At 38.4% G+C, this 26,364-nt stretch overlaps 1 protein-coding gene across 4 annotated transcripts in view; it reads right to left on the bottom strand.

Moving 5' to 3' along the window:
- Positions 1-26,364, bottom strand: part of XPO4 (exportin 4) — a 121,053-nt gene that overhangs the window by 10,883 nt on the left and 83,806 nt on the right. For all 4 annotated transcript variants that reach the window (XM_074387935.1, XM_003944250.4, XM_074387936.1 and 1 more), the window contains exons 10-19: positions 17,909-18,085; positions 17,228-17,370; positions 16,581-16,726; positions 15,591-15,768; positions 9,149-9,308; positions 8,456-8,625; positions 7,513-7,687; positions 6,277-6,570; positions 5,546-5,726; positions 775-893 (exon numbers count right to left, since the gene is read on the bottom strand). In XM_074387935.1, the coding sequence (XP_074244036.1) occupies positions 775-893; positions 5,546-5,726; positions 6,277-6,570; positions 7,513-7,687; positions 8,456-8,625; positions 9,149-9,308; positions 15,591-15,768; positions 16,581-16,726; positions 17,228-17,370; positions 17,909-18,085 (1,743 nt within the window). The remainder of the gene's footprint in view (positions 1-774; positions 894-5,545; positions 5,727-6,276; positions 6,571-7,512; positions 7,688-8,455; positions 8,626-9,148; positions 9,309-15,590; positions 15,769-16,580; positions 16,727-17,227; positions 17,371-17,908; positions 18,086-26,364) is intronic.

Genomic DNA, 26,364 nt, shown 5'->3' with positions numbered 1-26,364 from the left:
CTGGGCACTTCTCAGCCTCTTCTACTCTCTTACTTCCTGCTACTCTCCTTCCTGGTCTTTCTCGCGTGTGTGTGCGTGTGTGTGCCTGTGTGCATGCGTGCACACACACGCACACACACACGCACACACACAAACTCCTCCTTTCCACCCACGTCCTCATCCCCACCCTTATCCTGCTATGGCAACTCATAAGAAGAGACCTCCCTCCTCTACCATACTTATGGAAGGCAGAAAAAAGTTGCCTGACCGCCAGCACACCCTCAATATTAAGCGGTAAAACCAAGGCATAATCTAGTCAGAATGTGCAAAAACTTTAAAACAGCATCAGTCTTGGATGCTTACCATCCCAGTACCTCTTGGAAAATGCCTTCCTTTGCTCAATCCCTCAACCTGAGAATGTTCAGAAAGTATCAGAGGAAAACACTGAAACACAGCTGACTTTATTCCCTTAGTGACAAATTATGAGCTAATCAAAACTGCTAACAGAATGTAGTTTCTAAAAGGACAGGCTTCTTTCTGTAGCACTCCCTGACAAAGCGAGTCACTAATGTGTGGGTACTTGCAGGACTCTGGGGCAGGAACAGAGACTGAGTAAAGGCCCATGTTACTGAGAAGCATGCACAAGTAACCCTTAACGAAAGTGCAAAAATTGCAACTTCATGTGCACTTAACAGATATAACCACTCAATTAAATCACAGATATATTCTTGTCTAAAGTATCTTTGAACATCAAGTACATATAGTTGTATGTTCACATGCAATTACATTAATTACCTTCAAGAGATCCTGTGACATCAAGGGCAGAATTAGGTTTACTCCATACAACACAACATCTGCTGCCGACACAGACCTGTTTGCTGCTTGACCTGGCTCGTGTCCTCTAAACACTTCATCTATTAAAATAAAAGGATCCAGGCTTATGGTGGTAACATCAATCAATCTTCAAAGTGTGTATTCTACCCTTATGAAAATAAATTCACCCCTAGAGCCTAAATAAATCAATGAGTGAATAACAGAGAATCTGATCTCGTCCTGCCCCATCTCTGGCAAGGAGATGGAGGGGACAGCAAATCCAGGGGTGAAAAAAAGATCTGAGACCCCCAACCCTGTGTCATCCTTTTGAGTTTTATTGGGGGATATAAGTACTTGATGCAGAAGTGTTGGGGAGGCTAAAGGGAGGGGACAGTCTAGAAATAAAACTAATAATCAATGTTTTGAAACATAAAATCTACTCTACTGACATACTAGCCATAATATGAATTAAATAAGTTCTATAGAAATATCCACTTGATTTCAATGTGTAAAATATTTCTAAGCTTAAAAGGAATGTGGGGAAATATAGAAATTAAAATGTTACATAAAAAAGTAGTTTACAAAACAACAACCAATAGACAAAGGGTTATTATTAATACATATGAATTATATCCACATATTAATTAATGAAAATACTAAGACCTAAACAGATAAACATTTCTAAATAAACATTTATCAAAGCCTTGACTCTAAAGAAATACAGTCCATTCCAACTATTAATCAAGCAATACAAATTTTAGAAAGATACTTCTGATTCATTACATTAAAAATGATTCATAAATCGTAACATCTCATTGACGGTGAGGACAAAATGTGGTTAATTTCAAAAGCAACATATTAAGACCATTTTATCTATTAAGGATATAATCAAAAATTCAGACAGGCTTGCCCACAGAAATGATCACTGCTTCACCATTTGTAAGAGCAAAAAGTTAAATATTCCTGATGTCCAATATTAGGAAACAGGGTAAATTCTAAAATGTAGGATGCCACATAGCCATTAAAAATATCATCACAAATTCTAATGACAAGGGAAAGGTTAATGCTATGTTAATCAAAACATCGGAATATAAAATGGATTTTAGTTCACAGACTGCCAAGAGTAAAACTAAAACAAAACAAAACTTGTATTTAGAGCATGATCACAAAGAAAACAGCACAAAAATAACCACAAAAAGAAATTCCCAAAATGCAATTATACAATGACTCTGTATGGTATCCAAAAGTAAGCATGATTTTTCTGTCTCTATACTTACAATTTTTTTTTCTATTAAAGGCATGTATCTTAAAACAACAACAACAACAACAAGATCAAATGAGGGAGATGAGTCTACTTAAAATCCACTTGTTAAGCCTAATGCTGAGCCTCTCCCCTGGAATCTTTGTTCTAGCTGGAAGAATCTCATTTGTTCGAGCAGGAGTCACCAAATGTTCCCTGCACATCATACTGGTAAACCTGGATTCCACCCAAAGAACCCCAGCCTGCTCTGGAACAGAAGGCTAGCTGTAGAGCTTGATTCCCTGCTCCAGGTATTTGCCAACAAGATCGATCTCTCAGAACCTGCAAAGGCTGGCCCGTCATGGCTCCAACAGGGCTCAATTTCTATCCATGTGCTCTGCTAAGGAGTCAAGAAAGCAGGTCAGACACTATGTAAAAGAATGTCAGGGCCGGGCACAGTGGCTAACGCCTGTAATTCTAGCATTTTGGGAGGTGGGTGGATCACCTGAGGCCAGGAGTTAAAGACCAGCCTGGCCAACACAGCAAAACCCCATCTCTACTAAAAATACAAAAAATTAGCCGGGCCTGGTAGTGGGTGCCTGTAATCCCAGCTACTCGTGAGGCTGAGGCAGGAGAATCACTTAAACCCAGGAGGCAGGGGCTGCAGTGAGCTGAGACGGTGCCACTGGCACTCCAGTCTGGGCAACAAGAGTGAAACTCCATCTCAAAAAAAGAGAGAGACAGAGAGAGAATGTCAGATGCTGGTTTCCAGGTATGCTTTTAATATCTCACCTAGTCCATTAACTTTGTTTTATAATATTTAAAATATTTGATATTTTGTTTCAGCAATTATCCTTATTTTTAAAATAACAAAATATTTTCTTTTTTACCGTCATTTACCTTATCTGTCAATGCTGTTTCTTTATAATTTTCTACTTTGTCTTCATTTTTGTTTCTTCTGAATTTCAACCCTATATACTCGTTTTGTTTTTACCCTGATTTTGTTCTGTCTAGCTTGAGCATTAGAGCATCAATTTCTTTTATTAACCTTATTCTGAAATCTTTTCACTGCTTATATTTCAAAAATCTCTCCTTCAAATGCTTAGCTTTTCTTGTTTACAATTTGTTCTTAGAATGGCAGATAAGAGGCGTACAGCTGCACCATAAACCTGGGAGACGGTCTTCCAAATGCGTTTAATAGCCCCCCACCTTCAATATAAATGATCCAAAACATTTCACCCTTACCCCAAGAAGACTCCCAGGTCAAAAAATTTTCCAAACATATTAACGGCTATCCCTTATTGTTGGTATAAGTCCTACTGAGTCCAGGGCAAGTAGTACAGAAATTATGGTACATAAAGAAAAAGTCAGGCTGTGCTGCGGAAGGATCCTCCATCTAGACTCCAGTAAGGAAGCAGACAGGCAGTTCTGATTTCCTAAAGGGTCCTTCAAGGAAGGAAGAAGACAGAAGATTCTACAAACTGGCCAGAGCCTCACCATATTACCTCTAAATGTTTACTTCTATTATAATCCTTCCTTTTTCAGTAGGATTATAGAATATTCTGGAAATGTGGACTGTCCCTTCTCCTTTTTCTTATTATATGCTGGCCAGTGCTGGGATCTAATGTAATACTTAAGTAGGTAGGAAACATGAAGGGATCACTATTTTAGGAAAATTATTCTGAAAATAAGACAAATCTGGTAGTATGTCAGAAACAATGAAGAAACTTAGTCAACATATAGATTTCTAGAATTAGTAGGTCTTCGATGGGGCCTGACTTGGGGCATAGAATAAGAACCCATGAAAAAGAAGATACTATGTCTAGAAATGAGAAATTTGAAACAATGAGCTGATTTATGATACTCAAGGATAACCATGACAGTAAATCATCTAAACATATACATGTTTTAGCTTTGGGTCTTAACATTTAGTTAGAGATTCCTCTGGGTACAAGGCTCTTAACCTGGAACATTTATAGAAGAGTTTCCAAGAGTCCATGAACCAGCTAATACTGTATTAGTGAGAGGTTAAGAACGCTAGGCCCAGTGGCTCACACCTGTAATCCCAGCACTTTGGGAGGTTGGGGGAGGAGAACCATTTGAGCCTGAGGTCGAGGCTGCAATGAGTGATCATACCACTGCACTCTAGCCTGGATGACAGAGGGAGACCCTGCCTCTTAAAGCAATAACAAGGAGAGAAAAAAGTTTAAAACTCCAGGATTGTGCAGCACTGACCTGAAGTTAGAAAACTTGGGTGACAGGCTGGGCCTAAAAACAGACCAGAGAGAATTCACTGAGGAAGAATGAATTTGTGCAGTGCTTTTCAGACTATCTCACCTTAGTACCCCTAGTTAACAGCAAAAAAGAACAAAGAATAAACCTTCTGCATTGTGCGGTTGATGGTACCTAGCTCAGAGCAGGTACTAGAAAAACCGTGGTCCAAGAATAAAAAAAAGAAAAACCGTGGTCCAGTGAATAAGGAATATGAAAAAATTAAGGAAACAGAACAATCTCAAGGATTGGGATAAATAAGTCAAGCGGGACATTACAGCACCTAACTTAGAGATTCTTACAAGGAAGAAGTCAAAAATGTCTACTACCATACATGTCTGCACAATATATAATAGGAGAGTCTAGATATGATTCATTTTTTCTCTTATGAAACAACATCTATTTTGCTTGAAGGCAAAGTTGGCAGTGGGATAAGAGGGGAGTGAACTGTATAGCACTGAAACTATACAAATAAATGAGGATTTAAATTACTGATCAGGTTCTTGCCTGTAACAGTAACTACCTTTTACTTACTGATTGTCAGACACAATGCTAGGCACCAAAGACACTCTACAGCTGATCCTTCAATCATGATGAAAGGTATTTATTATCATACCCATTTGACAAGCTTGTAAAGGCACAGGTAGGCTAATCAACTGCCCCCACATCACGCTGTAGGTGAGCTACTAGGCTAGGTCCTCAAAGTGTGTAGCCTGTTAACTCTGAGACCAGTGCTTCCTACCCCAACAGGGCTTTCCAAGCTGTACTCTGGAAAGTGCTAGGGTGTGCTGGGGTGGCCACCTTGGGGGACATGGAGAAGTGATTAGTCAATACAGTGTAACTTTGAAGAGACTGGCATCTGGAGTCATAGGCTGGGATTTGAATCCCAGTCCTGGCTAAGTATCTGTGGCCAAGTGACTTAATCTCTCTGTGCTTCTGTTCCCTCATCCACAAAGTGAGAAGAACAATGGGATCGACTTCACATCATTGTAAGAGGTAAGAATAGTGCTTGGCATTTAGTAAGATCTCAATGAATAAGAGATACTCTTTCTATTATTCTTACAAGAGGAAAGCCAAGCAGAAAAGCCGCTGGTCCCCACCCTCACTTCAGCCACAGAGATCTTCTTTCATTTACGTATTCCATAAATTAGACTTCCTCATGTCACTTACGGAGAACAATCCTTTGCTTTAATAAAAAGGATGACAGCAACGATGTTTAAAAACCATCACGTCACACTTTACCTGTATCACTGAAGTCTATGAATTCTTTTGACAGCAGGTTAGTAAGAAGCTCCATAATGAGAAGCAGGTCTTGGTATTGCTCTTCTTCCGCTGTAACATCTATTCTTTGCCGCCCTAAATTATTCTTAGAATACACTTGCAACAAAGTAAGGCAGGCTTCATATAAGTTCATAGCTTTGGACTGCAAAAAAATGCATAAATTATGCTACTTGGTAGAATCTATTTGAGAAACAAACACTGACATTAAAGAAATTCAAAAATATAATCTAGATACATTGACTCCCAATTCCAAGAGTAGCAATAATTCTTGTTTTAAACTACATTAAAACAACAATAATTTCTAAAAAAGCATATATTAAGAAAACACTATTTTAAAAATATTACTCCTTTTCTAACAATAAAATTTTAGGACAAGAATTTATATTCAGGTGCAGCAAACCACCATAGCACACATATACCTACATAACAAACTGGAATGATTTTTCTTTTTTTTAGAAGAAATATTTTTTAAAATTTATATTCATTCAACACGACTTTCTCAGATTTTTTTTTTTTTTTTTTTTTCTTTTTGAGTCTCTTCAGCCTCTTGATTAAACATTTTGGAAAGGTCTTTTGGAAGAATAAAAATATTATTTAGGATAACACTAATTAAATTTGAAGTAAAGATCTATTATTTTATTATAGCTTTGAAGAGTTTTAATCCTGAGGGGATAAAATTGGAAAGTGCTTACCTCTCCAAGATAGCATATCTGTTTATGTGCAACTTCAACAAAAACTTCTATAATGAGATTGACAGTCTCTGGGGTATTTTTGTAAACCTCCATCAACCCAATGCAATTGGTAAGGAAGTCCATTAAAAAATTAAACAGGATTGCTACGTTGTCAATCTGGGTAGCCTCAGCAATACCACACAGGGCCTCCAGTGTGGCAGTGATTTCCTGCTTGACCTCCTCTTGCTGACACATCTGCTGGAAGTTTTCTTGGTTTATCACTCTTAAGAATCGCTGCTGAAGTGGCTGAAGAACCTATAAAAATAAAGCGGGAATTTTAAAGTTCTGTTCACATGCTTTGTTTCTTCAGCTTAGATAAATACTCACTTTCCAAAACATTTCTAATGGTCAGAAGCACGACAAGCACATAACAAACAATACCGAAACCAGACTTCACACTCCCCATTTTGAGGGTCATCCTAACTTCTGGCTCATGTAAAGGACAGAACACCCAAGGTATGGAACGTAAATTTCTCCCTGCCACTCAAAGAATTCTGTCATTTCCCTCCATCTGTTCCCAAGTAATCGGCCAAAAAGGAAAAAACAAAGATAAACTTTATTTACAAAATCAGACAGCAAGCCACATTTGGCCCGCAGGCTGCAGCCTGCCGCCCTCTACAACATGAAGCCCAACAAAGCGCTCGCCTGTTTTTTCCTTTTTCCGTCATAACTTCAGATAATCAGTCCTGCCCTGTATATAAGAGTACTCATAGTCAAGAGGATAGTATCTTAATTCTACTTAAAGCTGTCCATATGATAATACAATTGTTTAAAATAAAAAATACTTAGTCAGTCTGGTTTCCCCTGGATTTGAAGTCACAAACAATGGCCTAATTCTATGACTGTGCCCCTTCTCAAACACTAAGGGCCCTCTACACACAAGGACTGCAGACTGGCAACCTACACACACACTGGCAACTCTTGGTCCTTGATTTAAAGCCCATTGAATGATGTGCCTATCGTTGTTGTTATGGGTCAAACTATGTACCTCAAAAATTCCTGTGTGGAAATCCAAACCACTGAAAGAAACCATACAAATAAATGAGGTTTAAATTACTGATCAGGTTCTTGCCTGTAACAGTAACTACCTTTTACTTACTGATATGTTTATGTCTCCAGACACTTTTATGGCAACGCATAGATAAAGAAACTACAAGTTACACAGAAGGATGTAATCAAAATAGAAGGTACCGTTACCTCTGTCCAGTACTGCTGTTTGGTTTCCGTGTCCATATGTGCAAAACCTCCTAAGACTAGAGCCTTCATCAATGTCCTCTGCACAGGACTTGACAAGAAATTAAGAGGTGGGCTTCGGCTTGCAAACTGCTTAGCTAAGTTCCACCAGTTCTCACACTGAATTACTAAGTTTGCCCTGCAGGTAGAAATAACAAAACATAAGATGTATTACTTATTTTTTCATATATATATATATATATATATATATATATATGAAGAAAACGAAAATCAAAAATAACCAGATTTAATTAATTTTTAAAGCAAAGTACAGTAAACTTGGTATAGACTTTGAGTCACACAGGCTTACATTCAAATCACACTAGTTGTTTGGCAATGTAAAATTATTTAATCTCTATCAATCATCACTTCTCTACAATCTGCAAAACAGGAATAACAACAGTCTCATGGCTGAGACTGATATAGAATAGTACATAGTAAATTATAAGAATTCAATAAATCAGCCAATCACAATGGTAATAATAACAATGATATTCCTATATAGTAAGAACAAGGCAGCGCTAAAAATTTTACTTTCTAAAATTAAATTTTAAATATCAGTATTTGATTTTTAAAATTGGGATAAGATGGCCAAAAATTCAGATGAGCATATTCCACATAAAAGTGTCTGTAACACTACAAATTACTAACGTGTTATTCATAGGGCTTTGTTGCCAAATCCCGAAGGAGTCAATGCAATACTCAATTATAAGATGGGAAAGCTCCATTTGCATTTGTAATAATAGTGTGACATATTTTTTTAAATGCACTACTCCAAAAATGTATGCTCTATCTGGAATTGAGACTATGTAACCATTTGCCAGTTGAAAGGACTACACTAAAAAGTGAAAAAGAATTTCTCAACCACACACATACACACACAGTCAGCCTCCAACAACGGGCTAACCTTTCTCTTCTTTCCACCAAAGTGACAAGGAGCTGCACAGTGTCATTTGCAAGGTCCTGCTCACTACTCCAGACTGAGAGGTTACTGATGACTTTTTGTAAGAGGTAGCCAATTATCCACTGAGAACCCTCTGTATCTGCTCCAAATGCCGTACTGAATGGCAGACTTATCTTAAGAGAGGAAACAAATTGTTTAAGGTAAGCAAGAAAGATCAACTGAAGAAATCCAGAGAAAAATCAAAGTGAAATTACTATCTAATCGAATAAAGTAGTGCTTACTTCACATGAACTTTATGCATGTAACATCTAACATTTCCATAGGTCAAAAAAAAAAAAAAAAGACATCCTCAATCCGCTCACGTTTTCCAGTGTGATTTTCCCACCAACTTCTATTATTCCCAACGCATTAAAAAACTAACATAATATTTAAACCAAATACAAAAAAGCATAATCTATTCCCAAATAATAATCTGTTATCTTCAACAGTGGTTAAAATAAACTAAATCAAATGATATGCCCTAAAAAGCACATTAAAACAGCATTCCAGTCACATAGTTCTCTTCAATGCGGAAAATGTTAAACTGCTCTTAAACAGTTACATTTTGACAAGAAAACCACCAAGAGAAATGTTCCTGCTTCTATAACTGCCATCATCATAAATCCAAATGAAGTTTTAACAGTTTTACATTCTGACCTGTTCATACAGTTTTTCATCCACCAGGAGATAAGTCTTCGCCCAGCGTTTTAAAAACCAAACAATATCTTTGCCCATCTGGGGACTTAGTAGGTGAGTGAGATCTGCTCTTATTGCTCGAGATTCAACTTCTGAGACTCTGAGAATGGCAGACAACAGCCTGTAGGTATAAAACAGAAGTCGTTTATTCTTTCATTTATTTAGTGGTCGTCCAACCATATTTTTTTTCCCACAAAAGTCCTTTTTCGTCTTTAAAGTATCTGGATTTAGGTCAGGCTATACTTGAAAATTTCATCAGTAGAGTTTTAGACAAGTGTCCCATATTATTTCTGATCTTTCACAGAGTAGGAGATAGGATAAAGAAAAGGAAGAGTCAATACTAGAGACATCTTTCTGCCGAAGTTGTAAACACATGTGAGAATCTCAGCATTACTAGCTAAAGAGAATTTCAGAGTCAAAATTTTCAGATTTTCAGGAGCAATCCATCAAATTAAATCATCAGAGCACATGCCAAATTCTTTTAACTTGTGCTACTTAGCATTACTACTTAAAACTACCCTGGTTTTTTTATATCATGGTCAGGTTACAGTACAAGATCTGGGAGTTATCTAGAAAGTTTTGAGTATTGAGCCGTGTCTAAATCTGATACTTCCTGGTCAATTTGAGTCTTCACGATATTTTTAAATAAAACTCTTGCTAGAAAGATTACCTGTGTAAGCACACATAGTGTCCTTTCCTACACTACAAAATTCATATGGCTGTGTGGTGTTAAGCACATAGCATGACATGCAGACAAGCAGAAATGCCTTTTTGGCGAGGGCACATAATCAGATATGATGTATATTTAACTTGACTTTAGCTAAAAGGCAAGCAAGGAAAGGATGTAATAGAAAGAACACATTATACACCAATGAATATTAGTGCTGAGAAAAGGATTCTAATCACTCAAGTTTGGCTTACGCTCCTTTCCTGGTGCTCTCAGGAAGCCTGAAATGATCTTAGCATGAGATCATACAAACATGTGTCAGTTCTTTACCCCATTGGATGGCCCACTGTCACTGCCCTCATCTTCCTGCGGCCTCCCCGGGGTCACTGCCCTTCCTTCCCTCATCTAGCCATCTGCTTCCTCCTTCCCAGTCTTTATGGCAGCATCCTCTTCTCCTGATCTTCTTCTTGAAATCAGGAGGTTTTAAGGTTCCACCCCAGAATCTCTTCTTTTTCTTCTTTTTGAGACAGAGCTGTTCTCTCGCCCAGGCTGGAGTATAACCCAGGTACAATCACGGCTTACTGCAGCCTTAACTTTTTGGGTTCAAGGGATCCTCCTGCCTGAGTCTCCCAAGTAGCTGGGACTACAGGCACTCACCACCACACGACGCTGATTTTAAAAATTTTTGTAAAGCCAGGGTTTCACCATGTTGCCCAGGCTGGTCTTGAACTGCTGAGCTCAAGCAATCCTCCCACTTTGGCCTAAACAAGTGTTGGGATTACAGGCATGAGCCGCCAATGCCCTGCCTTCTTTACTGTCTGCACACTTCCTATACCACCAGCATTCAAACTTAAAAAAAAAAAAATTTAGGGGGTCTATGAACAACAGCAAAACAAAACCCCAACAATCTCACAATACATTAATACATTTAAGTTGTAGATAGGTCCAACTCTCTGGTAAGAGTAAATCATTTTAAATATCTAATTCCAGCCTAACAATATTTGAAATAAAATGGTTGCATTAACACTTTAAATTTATGCACTGGAGTTTTATTAACATAATGTTCTGATATCCAATATCATCCATTAAAAATATAAAACATAAAAATATAAAAAATATAAAAAAATTTTTATTTCAACTTCATTTCCCCATAGAACATCATCCTACTGTAATAAATTTTTATGTTCCAGCATTTTATTCATCATACAACATACTTTGATACAAATGTCCACATACTGCAAGATAATTTTTAATCATTTTCAATGATCACAAGACCGTAAGTGTTTAAAAATGTCTTCAGGATTGAGTTATCATTATGATACTTAAAAACTACACAATTGAGCAAAACAGTATAAATTTAAATAAATTATTAAACACAAATAATTAAACACAAAAATAAAAGTCTATCTATCTCTTAATGTAATGAACTTAGTAGGATTTGTTCCCCACTTAGTTCATGTATCTTTGAATGAACATTACCCATTGCCACAAGAGTGAGTTGAGCATTTGATGCCTATTTTTCCTTTTAATCTATATAAGTACTGAGAAAACTTCATGAGTAGAACCTATTTTTAAAATAGCAGAGTCACCCAATTATCTGAATTTCTTCCAAGTTATATGCCAAAAATCATAGAGATCCACCAACAAAAATTATTTTTAATCATCTCTTAGTTGACGTGATCAGGTACCCTTCATGTTATTTAATGCAAAGGTCTGAAACCTGCTAACTGTCCACTCACTAGTGACTTAGTCACTTACTCTGTCAATGCCACATCGTCTGCAACTGTCCCTCTCCTCTGTAGGGTTTTACACGCCTGCCAATCTACATGTTCAGAGGTAGGAGTGAGAGCTTTGGCCTTTCTTTTGTAAAGTGGAAGAAACTCAATGAAAGAGCCACTCGGCCTGAGTCAGCCAGGTCCAGGGGAGTTGCCCAGGGGCTTTCTTCTACTTCAGAAATACCTCTTATGACCCAAGAGCCTTTCTCCATTTTCACTCCACGACTACAAAAGAACATGCTTCCTAACTTGCCTTGTTCCCCTTTAAATTGATCACCCATGCAACAGCAACTGTAAAACAATCTGATCACTTCACTTCTCTACTTAAATCCTTGTCAGCATTTTTACTCCCACTTCATCAGCCCCACTCACAGCACCCTCCCTGCCTCGTCCACCCATGAAGGCCATCGTCCTACCCTCCTGGGTTACACACCAGCCACACCTTACGTTCCTCTCACTTGAGCAGGGCTCTCTTACTGTCAGAGGCATCGAACCAGACAGAATCCAACTTGGGTGAGGGCTAGAAAATGGAAGCTGGGACTTAACGGGCTGTATTCCCAAAAAGTGAGGCATTCCCTAGTCTCTAGAAGTTTAGAGTTAAAGGAACAAATCAATAATGTTTACTAAACAGACCCAGACTTGGGAATGTCCAGATAGTCCAACATCTGGAGAACAAAGGCATTCCTAATTTTGCTTTAGAGATAATAATATTGAGTCTTGCAAAATACAGTAATTAAGAAAACGAATCCTGTATCACAGACCCTTGTAGCAGAGCATCTCTCCATGATCTTTTCTGATCCTATATACATATATATACAGCATTGTGCCTATGGTGGACGCGTTCCTCCTCTTTTGGGAACTTCCTGCTCTATGGAGTAGCCATTCTTTTATTCCTTTACTTTCTTAATAAATTTGCTTTCACTTTATAGACTCACCCTGAATTCTTTCTTGCGCAAGATCCAAGAACCCTCACTTGGGGTCTGGATTGGGACCCCTTTAGTGTAACATTACTGCTTATGCTAGTGTCACTGCCTGAAATACTCTTCTGCTTCAAGAAGCCCCTCTGGCTCTCCTCTGCCCATATATCAGGGGAACCAGAAGCTCCTGTAACACCCTTACACACTTCTAACTGTATCCTCAGATCCTGGCACGCAGGGGAGTTGAAGATTCAACTGATAGAAACATCAGAATATTTTTAAATTGTTGATATTCCAAGATTAATATCCCATTCCTACTTCAATTTCTTAAAGCACTGTACCTACAAATATATTCCAGACAGCACTCAGTTTCTTATATTTTCCAAGTCAATCCTTAATTACATTTGTATGTCATAAATCAAAAGTGAGCACAAAAAAAATCAAACAGAGCTTTCCTTAACTTCTTACAACCTCCAGTATATTCACTCCGAGCCACCATCATCTTTCTCTTAGATTACTGCAATTTGTCTCCTAACTGGTCTCCTGGCTTCCAACATTTACTCTTGAGTTTTTGGGGTTTGTTTTTTTGTTTGAGACAGGGTCTCACTCTGTTGTCCAGGCTGAAGTGCAACGGTGCCATCTCAGCTCATTGCAACCTCCACCTGCCGGGTTCAAGTGATTACTGTGCCTCAGCCTCCAGAGTAGCTGGGACTACAGGAGGTGAGCACCATCATGCCTGGCTACATTTTTGTATTTAGTACAGATGGGGTTTCACCATGTTCCCCAGGCTGGTCTCAAACTCCTGACCTCATGAGCCGGCCACCTTGACCTCCCAAAGTGCTGGGTTATAGGTGTGCGCCATCACACACAGCCTCCATCCTTTACTCAATGCAGCAGAGGAAATTTCTTAACATGTAAGTTACTCTTCTGCTCAAAACCCTACAATGGCATGGCGCTTCATTCAGAACAAAAGCCAAAGACGACACAAAGGCCTAAGACCTTATCTATTTTCCTAACTCCATCTCCTACAAAATTCCACCTCACTCTGCTCAACCCACCACGGTATTCTTGCTGTTCATGAACACGCCAAGCAGGCCCAGGGCCTTTGCATTCACTGTTTATTTTGCTTGGAATGCTCTCCCCCCAGACACCTTCATGGCCTCCCTTACCAACCTCACGTCTCTGCTCCCAAGTCACTTTCTAAATGAAGCCAACACTGATCACACTAATAAGAACTACGATAATCCCTACTGACACTCTCACCCTAGCTTTTCACCTGTCACATTTGCTGTCTTCTAACATACGCATAGAGCTCTTTTACAAAGAGCTCTAAAAGAGAAGTGACTTTTATCTGCTTTGTTCAAATACCCAGGCTGCCTGTTACGTAGTCACTAGTCAATTATTTCTCAGATGATACCTGTTTTAAGAAATATGAGCTGCTTTTTTAGTGACACAAGAAATGCTTCTACCATATGCTTTTAAATTTCATATTAATTCTTTGGATTAAAAACATGGTGACTTTGTATTTTTTTTTATTCCAATCCTCCATAGTCTGTGCTCTCAAATACCAAAATGTTTCGCTCCCACACTAACACCTGGGACTGACAAAAATTGAAAAAGCAGTTAAAATACAAGGAAAACATTCCTGATGGTACTGCCCAAGCAAAAAATATAACAATATATAACATGACAGCACCCTGAAATGAAGTGCTTTTTAAATTAACATTCACCACCAACCAAACCAGAGCAAAGCACTGATTTCCAGAGACACTAAATCGAATGACTACGGTAATCCTAAAAGGAAGACATCATTTTTTCAATAAAATATGATTTTATTTCACACAAGAGAATGCAAGAATAAAGGAAATAAATTCCCCAACATTTCCTCGGCATCAGCTTAATATTTCAACTATTTTTTTAAAAATCACATTTTCTATAGCATGTTTGAATGATATTCATATATTTCTGCATATGAGAAAGAATAAAGGGGACAGCATCCTGTTTGACAGAAGTAACTGGTTTTGCAGCTGACAAAAACCAATGTTATTATCATAAATGATGTCTCTGCTTGCAACCTAAATTTAAAATAAAGTTAAAGATACTAAAATTTTAAATGTTTTCAAATCCACTTTTAGAAACTTTTTTTTTTTTTGAGATGGAGTCTCGCTCTGTCACCAGGCTGGAATGCATTGGCCCGATCTCGGCTCACTGCAACCTCCGCCTCCTGGGTTCAGGCAATTCTCCTGCCTCAGCCTCCTGAGTAGCTGGGACTACAGGCACGTGCCACCATGCCCAGCTAATTTTTCTATTTTTCGTAGAGACAGCAGGGTTTCACAATATTGGCCAGGATAGTCTCCATCTCTTGACCTCGTGATCTGCCTGCCTCAGCCTCCCAAAGTGTGGGAACTACAGGCGTGAGCCACAGTGCCCAGCAAGAACATTTTTAATACAGTGTACGCCTCCTTATTTTCACCATTGAGAATTAACAAAAATTTTGCCATTACTATTAGGAAGATTAAAGTGAATCATCTCATTTGAGGTACTCTCCTGTCTTGTAACAGGGCCCTTAACTTTCACATTTAGAATAAAGATTTCCATTTTGTGATATATGAATTATCTATCATCTATCATTTTCCGTAAGAAAGCCACCGAAACGTCGTTTTAGTTTTAATGAAGTAATACTTGTTAAAGTTCATCTGGTTCCCTTCATTTAGGGGGCCTGTATACACGAGTATTGCTCTCTGATAGACAGGCGTTATGTTCAATACTACATTCAGTGTCCCTTCCAAGTCTCGTTGTATCCGAAATTATTTGACATTTGTTTTCTTCAGCACTGGGTATAGCTGTCAACTCTCACTAGAGTGCCATTGCCTAAATATACTGAGTACTTGCCATCCTTGTGTATTTCAAGGCTTCTCCAAGTTTTCATTTTTTTCATGTATCAGACTTACAACCTGCCTATCACTCCAGTCATCTACCCATCAACTCAGAATTTATAAAACAGTATAAAAATTACAAGAGCACAGCTATAGAGTTTATATTACCTAATCACAGAATCTGTTCTGTTGTACCCTGGGATGGAAGAAGCCTTTTCTCCTGGAGATCCCAAAATTTGAAGTGTTGTATTAATGTCAACTTCAGATGAATGCTTAATGGAATATTCCATTATTTCTGGAGGTATTAGCGGAGTCTCTCCCTGAGTATCATCAGCTAAGAGGTAGCCTTCAGTTTAAAAAAAATTAAAAATGAACACTTAACAAATCTACATTTATCAAATTGTACTATAAATGTTTTCAGTTTTATTTGATTTATATACATCATATAAATTGATGTAAAAGTAAATTATAAATGTTAACCTGTTAATTTCAAATTTATGTGAAAAAACTTTCTACGTCTCAGATAAATAACCCTCAAAAATACAGAAAAGAACAAATGTTTTATTCACCAATTTTATAATTCATAGGGGCTTTTTAATCTACTATCTTAAGTAATTTTCAGTACTATATTCTGTAAAGTTAATAAAAAATTCTGCTACTATCTATATTAGAAGCCAATATTAGAGAATTCATTTTCAGAAGTCAAGATTGTTTTCCTCATCATTTAAAATATGGAAACACTAATAGTATGGTGGTCAAGAAAGACGATCCTAAGAGTCAGACTGCCTAGATTTACATTCTGGCTCTGAAAATTAACAGCACTGTGACAATGGGCTAGTTTCTTATACTCTCAAAGACTCAGCTGCTTCATCTATTCGTTGGGGATAAGGACGATGATGACGGTAATAGTAAAAATGCCGAGCAACACTAATTCATTGGGTAGAATGAGATCTATAAAAGATTTGGTATGCAATAGGCACCGCATACATGTTAGCCAGTATTTTTTAAAAAATGCATCCAAGTTCTATGACAGAAAATAGCTCTATCCAGATTTTATCCAATATTATATATAAACTATTGTTTTTAATATTGAAGCTTCTTTTAAGGCTTAAACTGCTCAGTTGGCAATTACGTTTTAAAAAGAAACCACCAACCAACCTGTAACTAAAATAAGCCAGTGAATATCTTCATAGAGATCATCAAGCATTTTGTTGTCAATAGTGCTTGAACCCGGTGAAGCAAGTAATTGCTGCTGATGTTGTTGTAATTGACCATGGAGCCTTGTTACTCTTTCTTCTAATAAACTAAAAGAGGAGAAAACAGTGGCTTCATAAAGTTCAATAAGCAAAGACATGGATCAACTTAAAAATTCCATGTATTAGACAACACGAATTAAATGTTAGCATAAAAACACATATACAAAAACATTATAGTACACAACTGTTCTCGTAGCATTATAGGAATTATGATTTATTTTTTATAACATAGAATTAAAACACTGCTTTACAGACAATCAAGGTTTACAACAGGCATTTGAAAACTGGTTATTCCAAGTTTTTACTGATATGGGTCAAATCATTTCTCATACCATGTTTTCCATAATCTCTCTGCCATCTATGCTGTAGTGCCTGGGCTCCAAATGTCTAAGCCAAGGAACGCAATCATGAGTATGTTTCTGTCCATTTGTTCCAGTGTGCTGGGACACGGGGTGGGGGTGTTTAAAGTCTTTAAACACTTTAAGTGTTCTCCAGGGAATTGTGAATAGAGAGTGTTTGCTCCATGGGGTTTCTTTGGACTGTGTGTACCTTGTCAGAAGAGGTATACAGTGTTCTGCAGCAATTCTTCCTAGCATTCCTACACTGGCCAGTTGATCAGAAAACTGGTCTCGATCATCCTCTTGAAGTTCACTTATTTCTTCCTCCTCACGAGAGGCCACACCATTGGCAGTCTATTGCAAGAGAAAGAAATAAACAATGAGGAACTGCACTACCCACTCAACGTGCATGTCTGTGGCTCCATAGTTTAGCACTGCTTAGCAAAAGGAGAGCGGGACACAGCCAATCTTTGAGAACAGCCAACTTCTAACAATGCTGACAGCCATGGTAGTTCTCAAAAAGGGAACACATACAAGAGAAAGAAGTACAGGAATCACCCCAGGGTGATCAATACAACTAACTGCACACCCAAACCCACCTCCCACATGGGATAATTGAATTTCTGCCACTGAAACGACCGGACACCCATGGTCCAAATTCTTCATATCTCTTGACAGCTAGACAGAAAGAGGTGGGTAACTGAAAACTGAAAAGGAATGACTATACGCAGCCTGCCACATAATAAGAACTCAGAGAATAAGGACCACTTCTGCTCCTAGCAAATCTTCTGAGGGAACCCATCCTAAATTTCTGGTATTATATAATGTATAACACGGTGAATATAGCCTATGATGAAACAGACTGTTAATTACCATCTTGCTTAAAACTCACCAAATTCCTTGTGCCATCTGGAGCAGCTAGGTGGCACTGAATATAGGAATTGAAAACTTGAACTGCATGTTGCGTAAAAAAGCCTTTATGGAAATGTTTGTCATCTTGAACCAAAGTTAGCCAGGACTCCAACAATTTATCATATGCTTCCATGTACACCATGTCATCTTTATCAAGCTTAAAAAAAGAAAAAGAACATTCATAAAACAAATGTCCAGAGAACGATAATGGGCATTATAACAAGAGTCACATAAATACATATAAATAGTTTAAGTTTTTCCTTTAACAGAGCATTAATAAACTATCACCTATTAAAGAGAGATTTTATGGTACAGTTGATCCTCATTTTTTGTAGATTCCATATTTACAAATTCACTTCCTGGCTACAGTTTATTTGTAACCTCAAAATCAACACTCTTGGTACTTTCACGATCACTTGCAAATACCCATGCACATAGAGCCAAAAAATCTGAACCACCATATTTCCAGCTGACATTAAACAAAGTAGCACTCTCCCTTCTTGTTTCAGTCTTTGCTCTGTAAGATGAAACAGCAAAATGTTTCCAGAAAAAGAAGGAATCCCTAGGATCCATAATGTATTTTAGTTATATGAGTCCTAAGTACCCGTGAGCTAACTGCAAGACAGAATGAGTTTTATTCCATTTTCTTTAATGTAAATATCCTTTTTCTTCTCAGATCTCTAAGAAAGAATAGAAGACATAAAAACAAATCAATGGTTTTTTGGTTTTTGGTCGGGTTTTTTTTGAGACGGAGTTTCGCTCTGTCGTTCAGGCTGGAGTGCAGTGGTGCGATCTTGGCTCACTGCAACCTCCGCCTCCTGGGTTCAAGCAATTCTCCTGCCTCAGCCTCCTGAGTAACTGAGATTACAGGCACACACCACCATGGCTGGCTATTCTTTATATTTTTAGTAGAGACAGGGTTTCACCACGTTGGTCAGCCTGGTCTTGAACTCCTGACCTCAGGTGATCCACCCAACCCGGCCTCCCAAAGGGCTGGGATTACAGGCATGAGTCACCGCAACCAGCCACAAATCAATGTTTATAAATAGAACTGCACAAAAAAGAAACTCAAAAACTAACCCCTGATGGTATACTAAAGATTCCACTATTAGTCACTGTCTCCTGGTGAAGCTCTGTTTGGAAGAGATTTTTTTCTTTTATTTTACTTAAAATTTTGACAATTCCTCTAAGGAACATTCCTCTTTTTGCACGAGATCCTATTAAAGAACTGTGTCGCCGGGCGCGGTGGCTCAAGCCTGTAATCCCAGCACTTTGGGAGGCCGAGGCGGGTGGATCACGAGGTCCAGAGATCGAGACCAACCTGGTTAACATGGTGAAACCCCGTCTCTACTAAAAATACAAAAAATTAGCTGGGCATGGTGGCGCGTGCCTGTCATCCCAGCTACTCAGGAGGCTGAGGCAGGAGAATTGCCTGAACCCAGGAGGCGGAGGTTGCGGTGAGCCGAGATCGCGCCATTGCACTCCAGCCTGGGTAACAAGAGCGAAACTCCGTCTCAGAAAAAAGAAAAAAAAAAGAACTGTGTCTTCCTTCCCACGTCAAGACGTTCAAATCAGAAAATGAAAACCAACCTTATTACCTACAGATGAGCTTCCTCCTCATTTCTCCAGTTTTGACTTTCCACTCTGACTTAATCTGGGCTCTCTTTTGCAAGCTTTAAAGAATTATTTCACTTTCAAGGCTCTTTTCACAAGCCACCAGAAATCTTGTACAGAATAAAGAGGGTCAGGAAAGAATTAAGTCATCTCTAATATTGTTTCACTGCTATGCCCATTTACTTTTCTTCCTTCTCTCTGGGATATAGCCACTCTTCCAAAGCCTGCCAGATTGATGGAGGAGCAGCTCTGAAGAGTGGCCTAAAAGTAGAATGAGACACCACTGGAAGAGCTGATCAAAAAACAAACTTAAGCCCTTAAGAATGTCTACTAAACAGGAGAGTGACATGATGAGATACATATATGGTGTGTATATGTGTGTGCATATGTATGTTGCCCAGGCCAGTCCTAAACTCCCAGGCTCGGGCTGGGTGTGGTGGCTCATGCTTGTAATCCCAGCACTTTGAGAGGCTGAGTTTGGTGGATCACTTGAGGTCAGGAGTTAGAGACCAGCCTGGCCAAAATGGTGAGATTTAAAAATACAAAAAAAAAAAAAAAAAAAAAAAGCTGAGTGTGGTGGTGCTTGCCTGTAATCCCAGCTACTTGGGAGGCTGAGACAGGAGAATTGTTTGAACCCAGGAGGCAGAGGTTGTAGAGAGCCAAGATCATGCTACTACACTCCAGCCTGGGCAAAAGTGAGACTCTGTCTCAAAATAAAATAAAATAAAATAAAAAACTAAATAAAAATTCCCAGGCTCAGTGATCCTCCTGCCTCAGCCTCCAGAGCAGACTACAGGTGCACAGCATTGTGCCTAATTTTTCAATTTTCTTGAAGAGATGGGATCTTGCTATGTTGTCCAGGCTGGGGTCTTGAACTCCTGGACTCAAGTGATCCTCCTGTCTCAGCCTCCAAGTAGCCGGGATTACAGGCATGTGCCACTGTGCTTGGCCCACATGATGATTTATATATAAGCATGTTTGCTGCAGCATTACTTAAAATTGTGCAAATAAATTTACTAAACCATTTTTTCATTGTTTTACATTAAAACACAATTTTTGACACTAATTAAGCATATAAAAATGCTTATAGTATTAGGAAAAAGCAATGATTTTATCTTTAATTATAATTCATGCCTTAAAACCTGGAAAAAGATATCAAAACATTAAGAAAACAAGTTTCAGAAAGTGAAACACAAAGTGATTTGGTTTACTTCTAATTTTTAGTTTTTCAAAATTTCTTTAAAAACATTAACAAGTATTAAATTTGCATGATTATGAATAAAGGCATTATATGTGTGAATCAAGAGATGCCAAGGAAGATAGTCACCCAAATGATAACATGATATACGTGACAAGTGATTTTTGGAGAATTTTAACTTTATGTATTATTTGAATCACTTTTTCCAATACGCATACCATTTCACAACATTAAAACTGTATTTTGAAATATCAGTAAGAGGCCAAGAACAGTAGCTCACGTCTGTCATCCCAGCACTTTGGTAGGCTGGGGCCGGCAGATCACCTGAGTTTGGGAGTTTGAGACCAACCTGACCAACATGGAGAAACCCCGTCTCTACTAAAAATACAAAATTAGCCGGGCATGGTGGCTCATGCCTGTAATCCCAGCTACTTGGGAGGCTGAGGCAGAAGAATTGCTTGAACTCGGGAAGCGGAGGTTACAGTGAGCCAAGATTGTGCCATTGCACTCCAGCCTGGGCAACAAGAGCAAAACTCGGCCTCAAAATTAAAAAAAAAAAAAAAAAAAAAAATCAGTAAGAAAAGGGAAATCATAAACATAAAGAACAAAGTAAAAGTAAAAATGACCTGTAAATGGGCAAATTCCAAGAAAAATGTAAGTTGCCGGGCGCGGTGGCTCAAGCCTGTAATCCCAGCACTTTGGGAGGCTGAGGCGGGTGGATCACGAGGTCGAGAGATCAAGACCATCCTGGTCAACATGGTGAAACCCCATCTCTACTAAAAATACAAAAAAATTAGCTGGGCATGGTGGCATGTGCCTGTAATCTCAGCTACTCAGGAGGCTGAGGCAGGAGAATTGCTTGAACCCAGGAGGCGGAGGTTGCGGTGAGCCGAGATCGCGCCATTGCACTCCAGCCTGGGTAACAAGAGCGAAACTCCGTCTCAAAAAAAAAAAAAAAAAAGGTGTGCAAATAGAGAAGAAAAGAATTATATTTAAAAAAAAAAAAAAGAAAGAAAAATGTAAGTTGACAAATTAGACCAAGGGAAAAAAACAAGAAAAACCTGAGTACTCCTATAACTAATCATTTAAAATTTTTGAAGTTTCCCCCAGAGAGAAAATACCAGTCTCAGTAGATTTACAGGTGAGAGCTACTGAACTTGCAAGAACCAAACCAAAACAAAAAACAGCCCATCTTCTTCAAACTGATCCAGAGAAGAGGAAAAAGAGTAAGCAGGTAAGTGATATATGCAGCTGATAAAACTTGCCACCAAATGAATCTAGCAGTGAATTTAAAAATATGATACATCTCAATCAAGTTGGACTCGACTCAGAAATTCAGGGTAATTTTTAACATAAAAAATCTACACATGCAATTCACTACATCAACTGATTAAGCATTTAATAATATTTAATACTCTTTCCTGTTTTGTAAAAACCCTATTAGCAATTCCGATAAAATTTTACTTAACCAGAAAAGATGTCCTCTATCCTTAATCACCTGTATTCAGCACTATATAGTAAGAGAAAGCAAGAAATGTATTAACAAGAAAAGGAATTATATATTGTAGATGGAAAAGAAGCAAAATTGTCATTATTCATGGATGATATGATTATCCATAGAAAACCAAAGGTTTTAAAGGTTTATAAGAATCAGTAAGATTTGTGAAAGGTTAGCAAATATCAACTCAAATGTACTAATATCAAATGCATTTCTCTATGCCAGTAGCAATCTGAAAAATGAGATTTAAAAGATACTATTTATAATAGCAACAAAAACATAAGGTACTTAGGAAAAATATTTTCCTTTATTGATAGACAATTCATAAGACCTAAATTAATATAGAGAATACCACATTTATGGATAGGAAAAGTTACAGTAGAGATGTCTGCTCTTCATAAAGATTCACTATAATCCCAACCACAATCTAACATGATGAGCTCACAAAATTTATATGAAAGAATAAACACAGGCCGGGCGCGGTGGCTCAAGCCTGTAATCCCAGCACTTTGGGAGGCCGAGGCGGGTGGATCACAAGGTCAAGAGATCGAGACCATCTTGGTCAACATGGTGAAACCCCGTCTCTACTAAAAATACAAAAAAAAAAAAAAAAATAGCTGGGCATGGTGGTGCGTGCCTGTAATCCCAGCTACTCAGGAGGCTGAGGCAGGAGAATTGCCTGAACCCAGAAGGCGGAGGTTGCGGTGAGCCGAGATCGCGCCATTGCACTCCAGCCTGGGTAACAAGAGCGAAACTCCATCTCAAAAAAAAAAAAAAAAAAAAAAAAAAAAAAAAAAAAAAAAGAATAAACACAAATATATCCAAGACTTTTTTGAAGACTATGGTAGGGGAACCTATCCACCTATCTAGACTTTGTTTAGGACAAAGTGATATACAAGTGAAGAAATAGACAAACTGACCAAAGTGACTAGCAAGCTTAGGAAAGACACACTCTAATGTAAAAACTACAAGGCGGCAGACCATTGAGGATGAAGGGTTACTCAATAAATGTTGCAGAAAAACCTATTATCCACATGAAGAAAAAAAAATTGCATCCCCGCTGGATTAAACTCCAAGATGTTAAAGTCATAAAAGGCAAATATTAAAGCATTTAGAATAAAACACAGGAAGGGTAGGTGTCTTTAAATTGGAACCAAAATTACAAATTATTAAAAAAAAAAAAACAAAAAACCTTTCAGCTAAACTAAGATGAGGACCACCTGTCCATCAAAAAAAAAAAAAAAAAGATGAAGTCAAAAACGCAATGTGATATCCAGGACTAGGTCCCGGCACAGGAAGAGAACGTTGGTGGAAAAATTGGTGAAATCTAAATAAAGCCTGTAGTTTAGTTACGAATAATATGCCAATTGTTAATTTCTTAGTTCTTACAAACATATCATGGTTACAAAAGATGATACTATTAAGAGAAAACTGAGTACAAGGCACATGGAAACTCTCTGTACCGTCTTTTCAAATTTTCTGTAAATCTATAATTCTTCCAAATTTTAAATAAGGAAAAAAAGATGGCCATGCACTTTGGGAGGCCGAGGTGGGTGGATCACCTAAGGTCAGGAGTTCGAGACCAGCCTCACCAACATGGAGAAACCCCGTCTCTACTAAAAATACAGAATTAGCCAGGCATGGTGGCACATGCCTGTAATCCAGCTACTCGGATGGCTGAGGCAAGAGAATCGCTTAAACCGGGAGGCGGAGGTTGCAATGAGCTGAGATCATGCCATTGCACTCCAGTCTGGGCAACAGGAGCAAAACTCTGTCTCAAAAAAGAAAGAAAAAAGATACTATAAAGTGAAAAAGGAGCCATAAAAAAGAATAGATCTGGCCAGGCACAGTGGTTCACATCTGTAATCTCAGCACTTTGGGAGGCCAAAGCAGGTGGATCACTTGGTCAGGAGGTAAGAGACCATCCTGGCCAATACAGTGAAACCCCATCTCTACTAAAAGACAAAAAGTTAGCCAGGCATGGTGGTGGGCATCTATAGTCCCAGCTACTCAGGAGGCTAAGGTAGGGGAATCGCTTGAACCCAGGAGGTAAAAGTTGCAGTGAGCTGAGATCACACCACTGCACCCCAGTCTGGCAACAGAGTTAAGACTCTGTCTCAAAAAACAAAAAACAAAACAAAACAAAACAAAACAAACTCTGTGTATTAGTTCGTTATCTCACTGCTGTAAAGAATTACTTGAGACTGAGTAATTTATGAAAAAAAGAGGTTTAATTGACTCACAGTTCCTCAGGTTTCACAGGAAGCATGACTGCTCAGGAAACTTACAATCATGGTAGAAGGCAAAGGGAAGCAAGCATGTCTCAATATGGCAGAGTAGGAAAGAGTGAGCGAGGAGAGTACTGCCACACACTTTTAAACTATCAGATCTCATGAGAATTCACTCACTATCCTGAGAACAGCATGTCAGAAACCACCCCCATAATTCAATCACCTCCCACTAGGTCCCCACCCCCGACACGTGGGTATTACAAGATTACAATTCGACATGTGACTTGGGTGGGGACACAGAGCCAAATCATATCAACCTGCAACACATATAACCAACAAAAAACTAGTTCTAGAACATATACAGCCTTTCTACAAATCAGTGAAGAAAAGACAAATATCCTAACAGGAAAATGGGCAATGGACACGAACAAGCATTTCAAAAGAGCAATCATAGAAACTACGTATTTAAATATATGAAAAGATGTTCAATGTTCCTGGTACTTGGGAAGGAAAATTAAGACCATATTTTATACTTGCTAGTTTGGCAGTAAGTGTTGGTGAGGACATGGATCATTGAGAACTCACACACATTTATTAATTCATTGGTCCAATCACTTTAGGAAAAATTTGACACTACTATCTTGTAAAAGTGAACATTCACATATTCTCTGATCAAAAAATTCCACTCCTAGGTTTATACTTTAGGAGACTTCTCAGCCAGGCCTGGTGGCTCATGCCTATAATCCCAGCACTTTGGAAGGCCAAGACAGGTGTATCACCTGAGGTCAGGAGTTCAAGACCAGACTGGCCAATATGGCAGAACCTTGTCTCTACTAAAAACACAAAAATTAATCCAGGCGTGGTGGCACATGCCTGTAGTCCCAGCTACTTGGGAGGCTGAGGCAGGAGAATTGCTTAAACCTGAGAGGCAGAAGTTGCAGTGAGCCAAAATTACATCACTGCACTTCAGCTTGGGTGACAGAGCAAGGCCCTGTCTCAAAAAAAAAATAATAATAAATAAATAAATTGAACTGCTAAGAGCCAGGCACTGGAATATGGAGATGAATAAGATACTTTCTTTCCATAGAAACATCTGTGGCCTGTTTATATACTTAACAAAGCATGTGCTTTGCAGCCATCATTTGTTAAGTCTTAACAGTCTATCTTGCCAAAATAAACAGACTGGTAACATATCACAAGAGGAATTTAGGAATAGCATCCTCTGACCCACCCAGTCTTTAAAAAAAAAAAAAAAAAAAGCAGGTTATTTTCTAAGACCTATCTATGTTGTTTTTAAAATACACATCTAATACATGTTATCTTTGTTTAATTATTCATATACGGAAAAGTATAACTAACAAGTAAAAGTGTTATACGCTTTTCTACTATTAAAAAAAACTTTCAATAATCCCTCCTATTAACACTCTGATATTAGAACAGAAGATCACAGGTACACTGCACAGCCTCAATCCATTGGATGGCAATTTATGGTAAGACTATGAACTTCTAAAGTTCTGGTTCCTTTTGGAGATAATATAACTTATCAAGCAAAGTGTGAGAAAAAATCTGGTTGATGACAATTGGCAACGAAATCTTTCAGTCTAATCTCAGAGAACTGAAACCTAACCTAGCGCTTTTTCATAATACCCTGGCCCTGCTCCATGGCCACTCTGGCCAAAACCCAGCAGCCAAGCCAGCAGCACGTGCACAGAGATGACTAAGGAGACCAGGCTAGATGCTATGTGCTCATGCCCTTGGTATTGTCAGGCCTGCTGCCAGAGAGGCTTTGGAGAGGGGCTTAGAGCTTATGAGACTACTTGACCCCACTTTACTCCATCTGGAAATGGAGGGTGGAGAAGGTAATCAAAATATGACATCAGCACTTCTCTCTCAAT

The sequence above is a fragment of the Saimiri boliviensis genome, chromosome 16 (genome assembly GCF_048565385.1).
Source record: "Saimiri boliviensis isolate mSaiBol1 chromosome 16, mSaiBol1.pri, whole genome shotgun sequence".
NCBI lineage: Eukaryota > Metazoa > Chordata > Mammalia > Primates > Cebidae > Saimiri > Saimiri boliviensis.
This window is presented reverse-complemented; position numbering and strand designations above follow the sequence as displayed.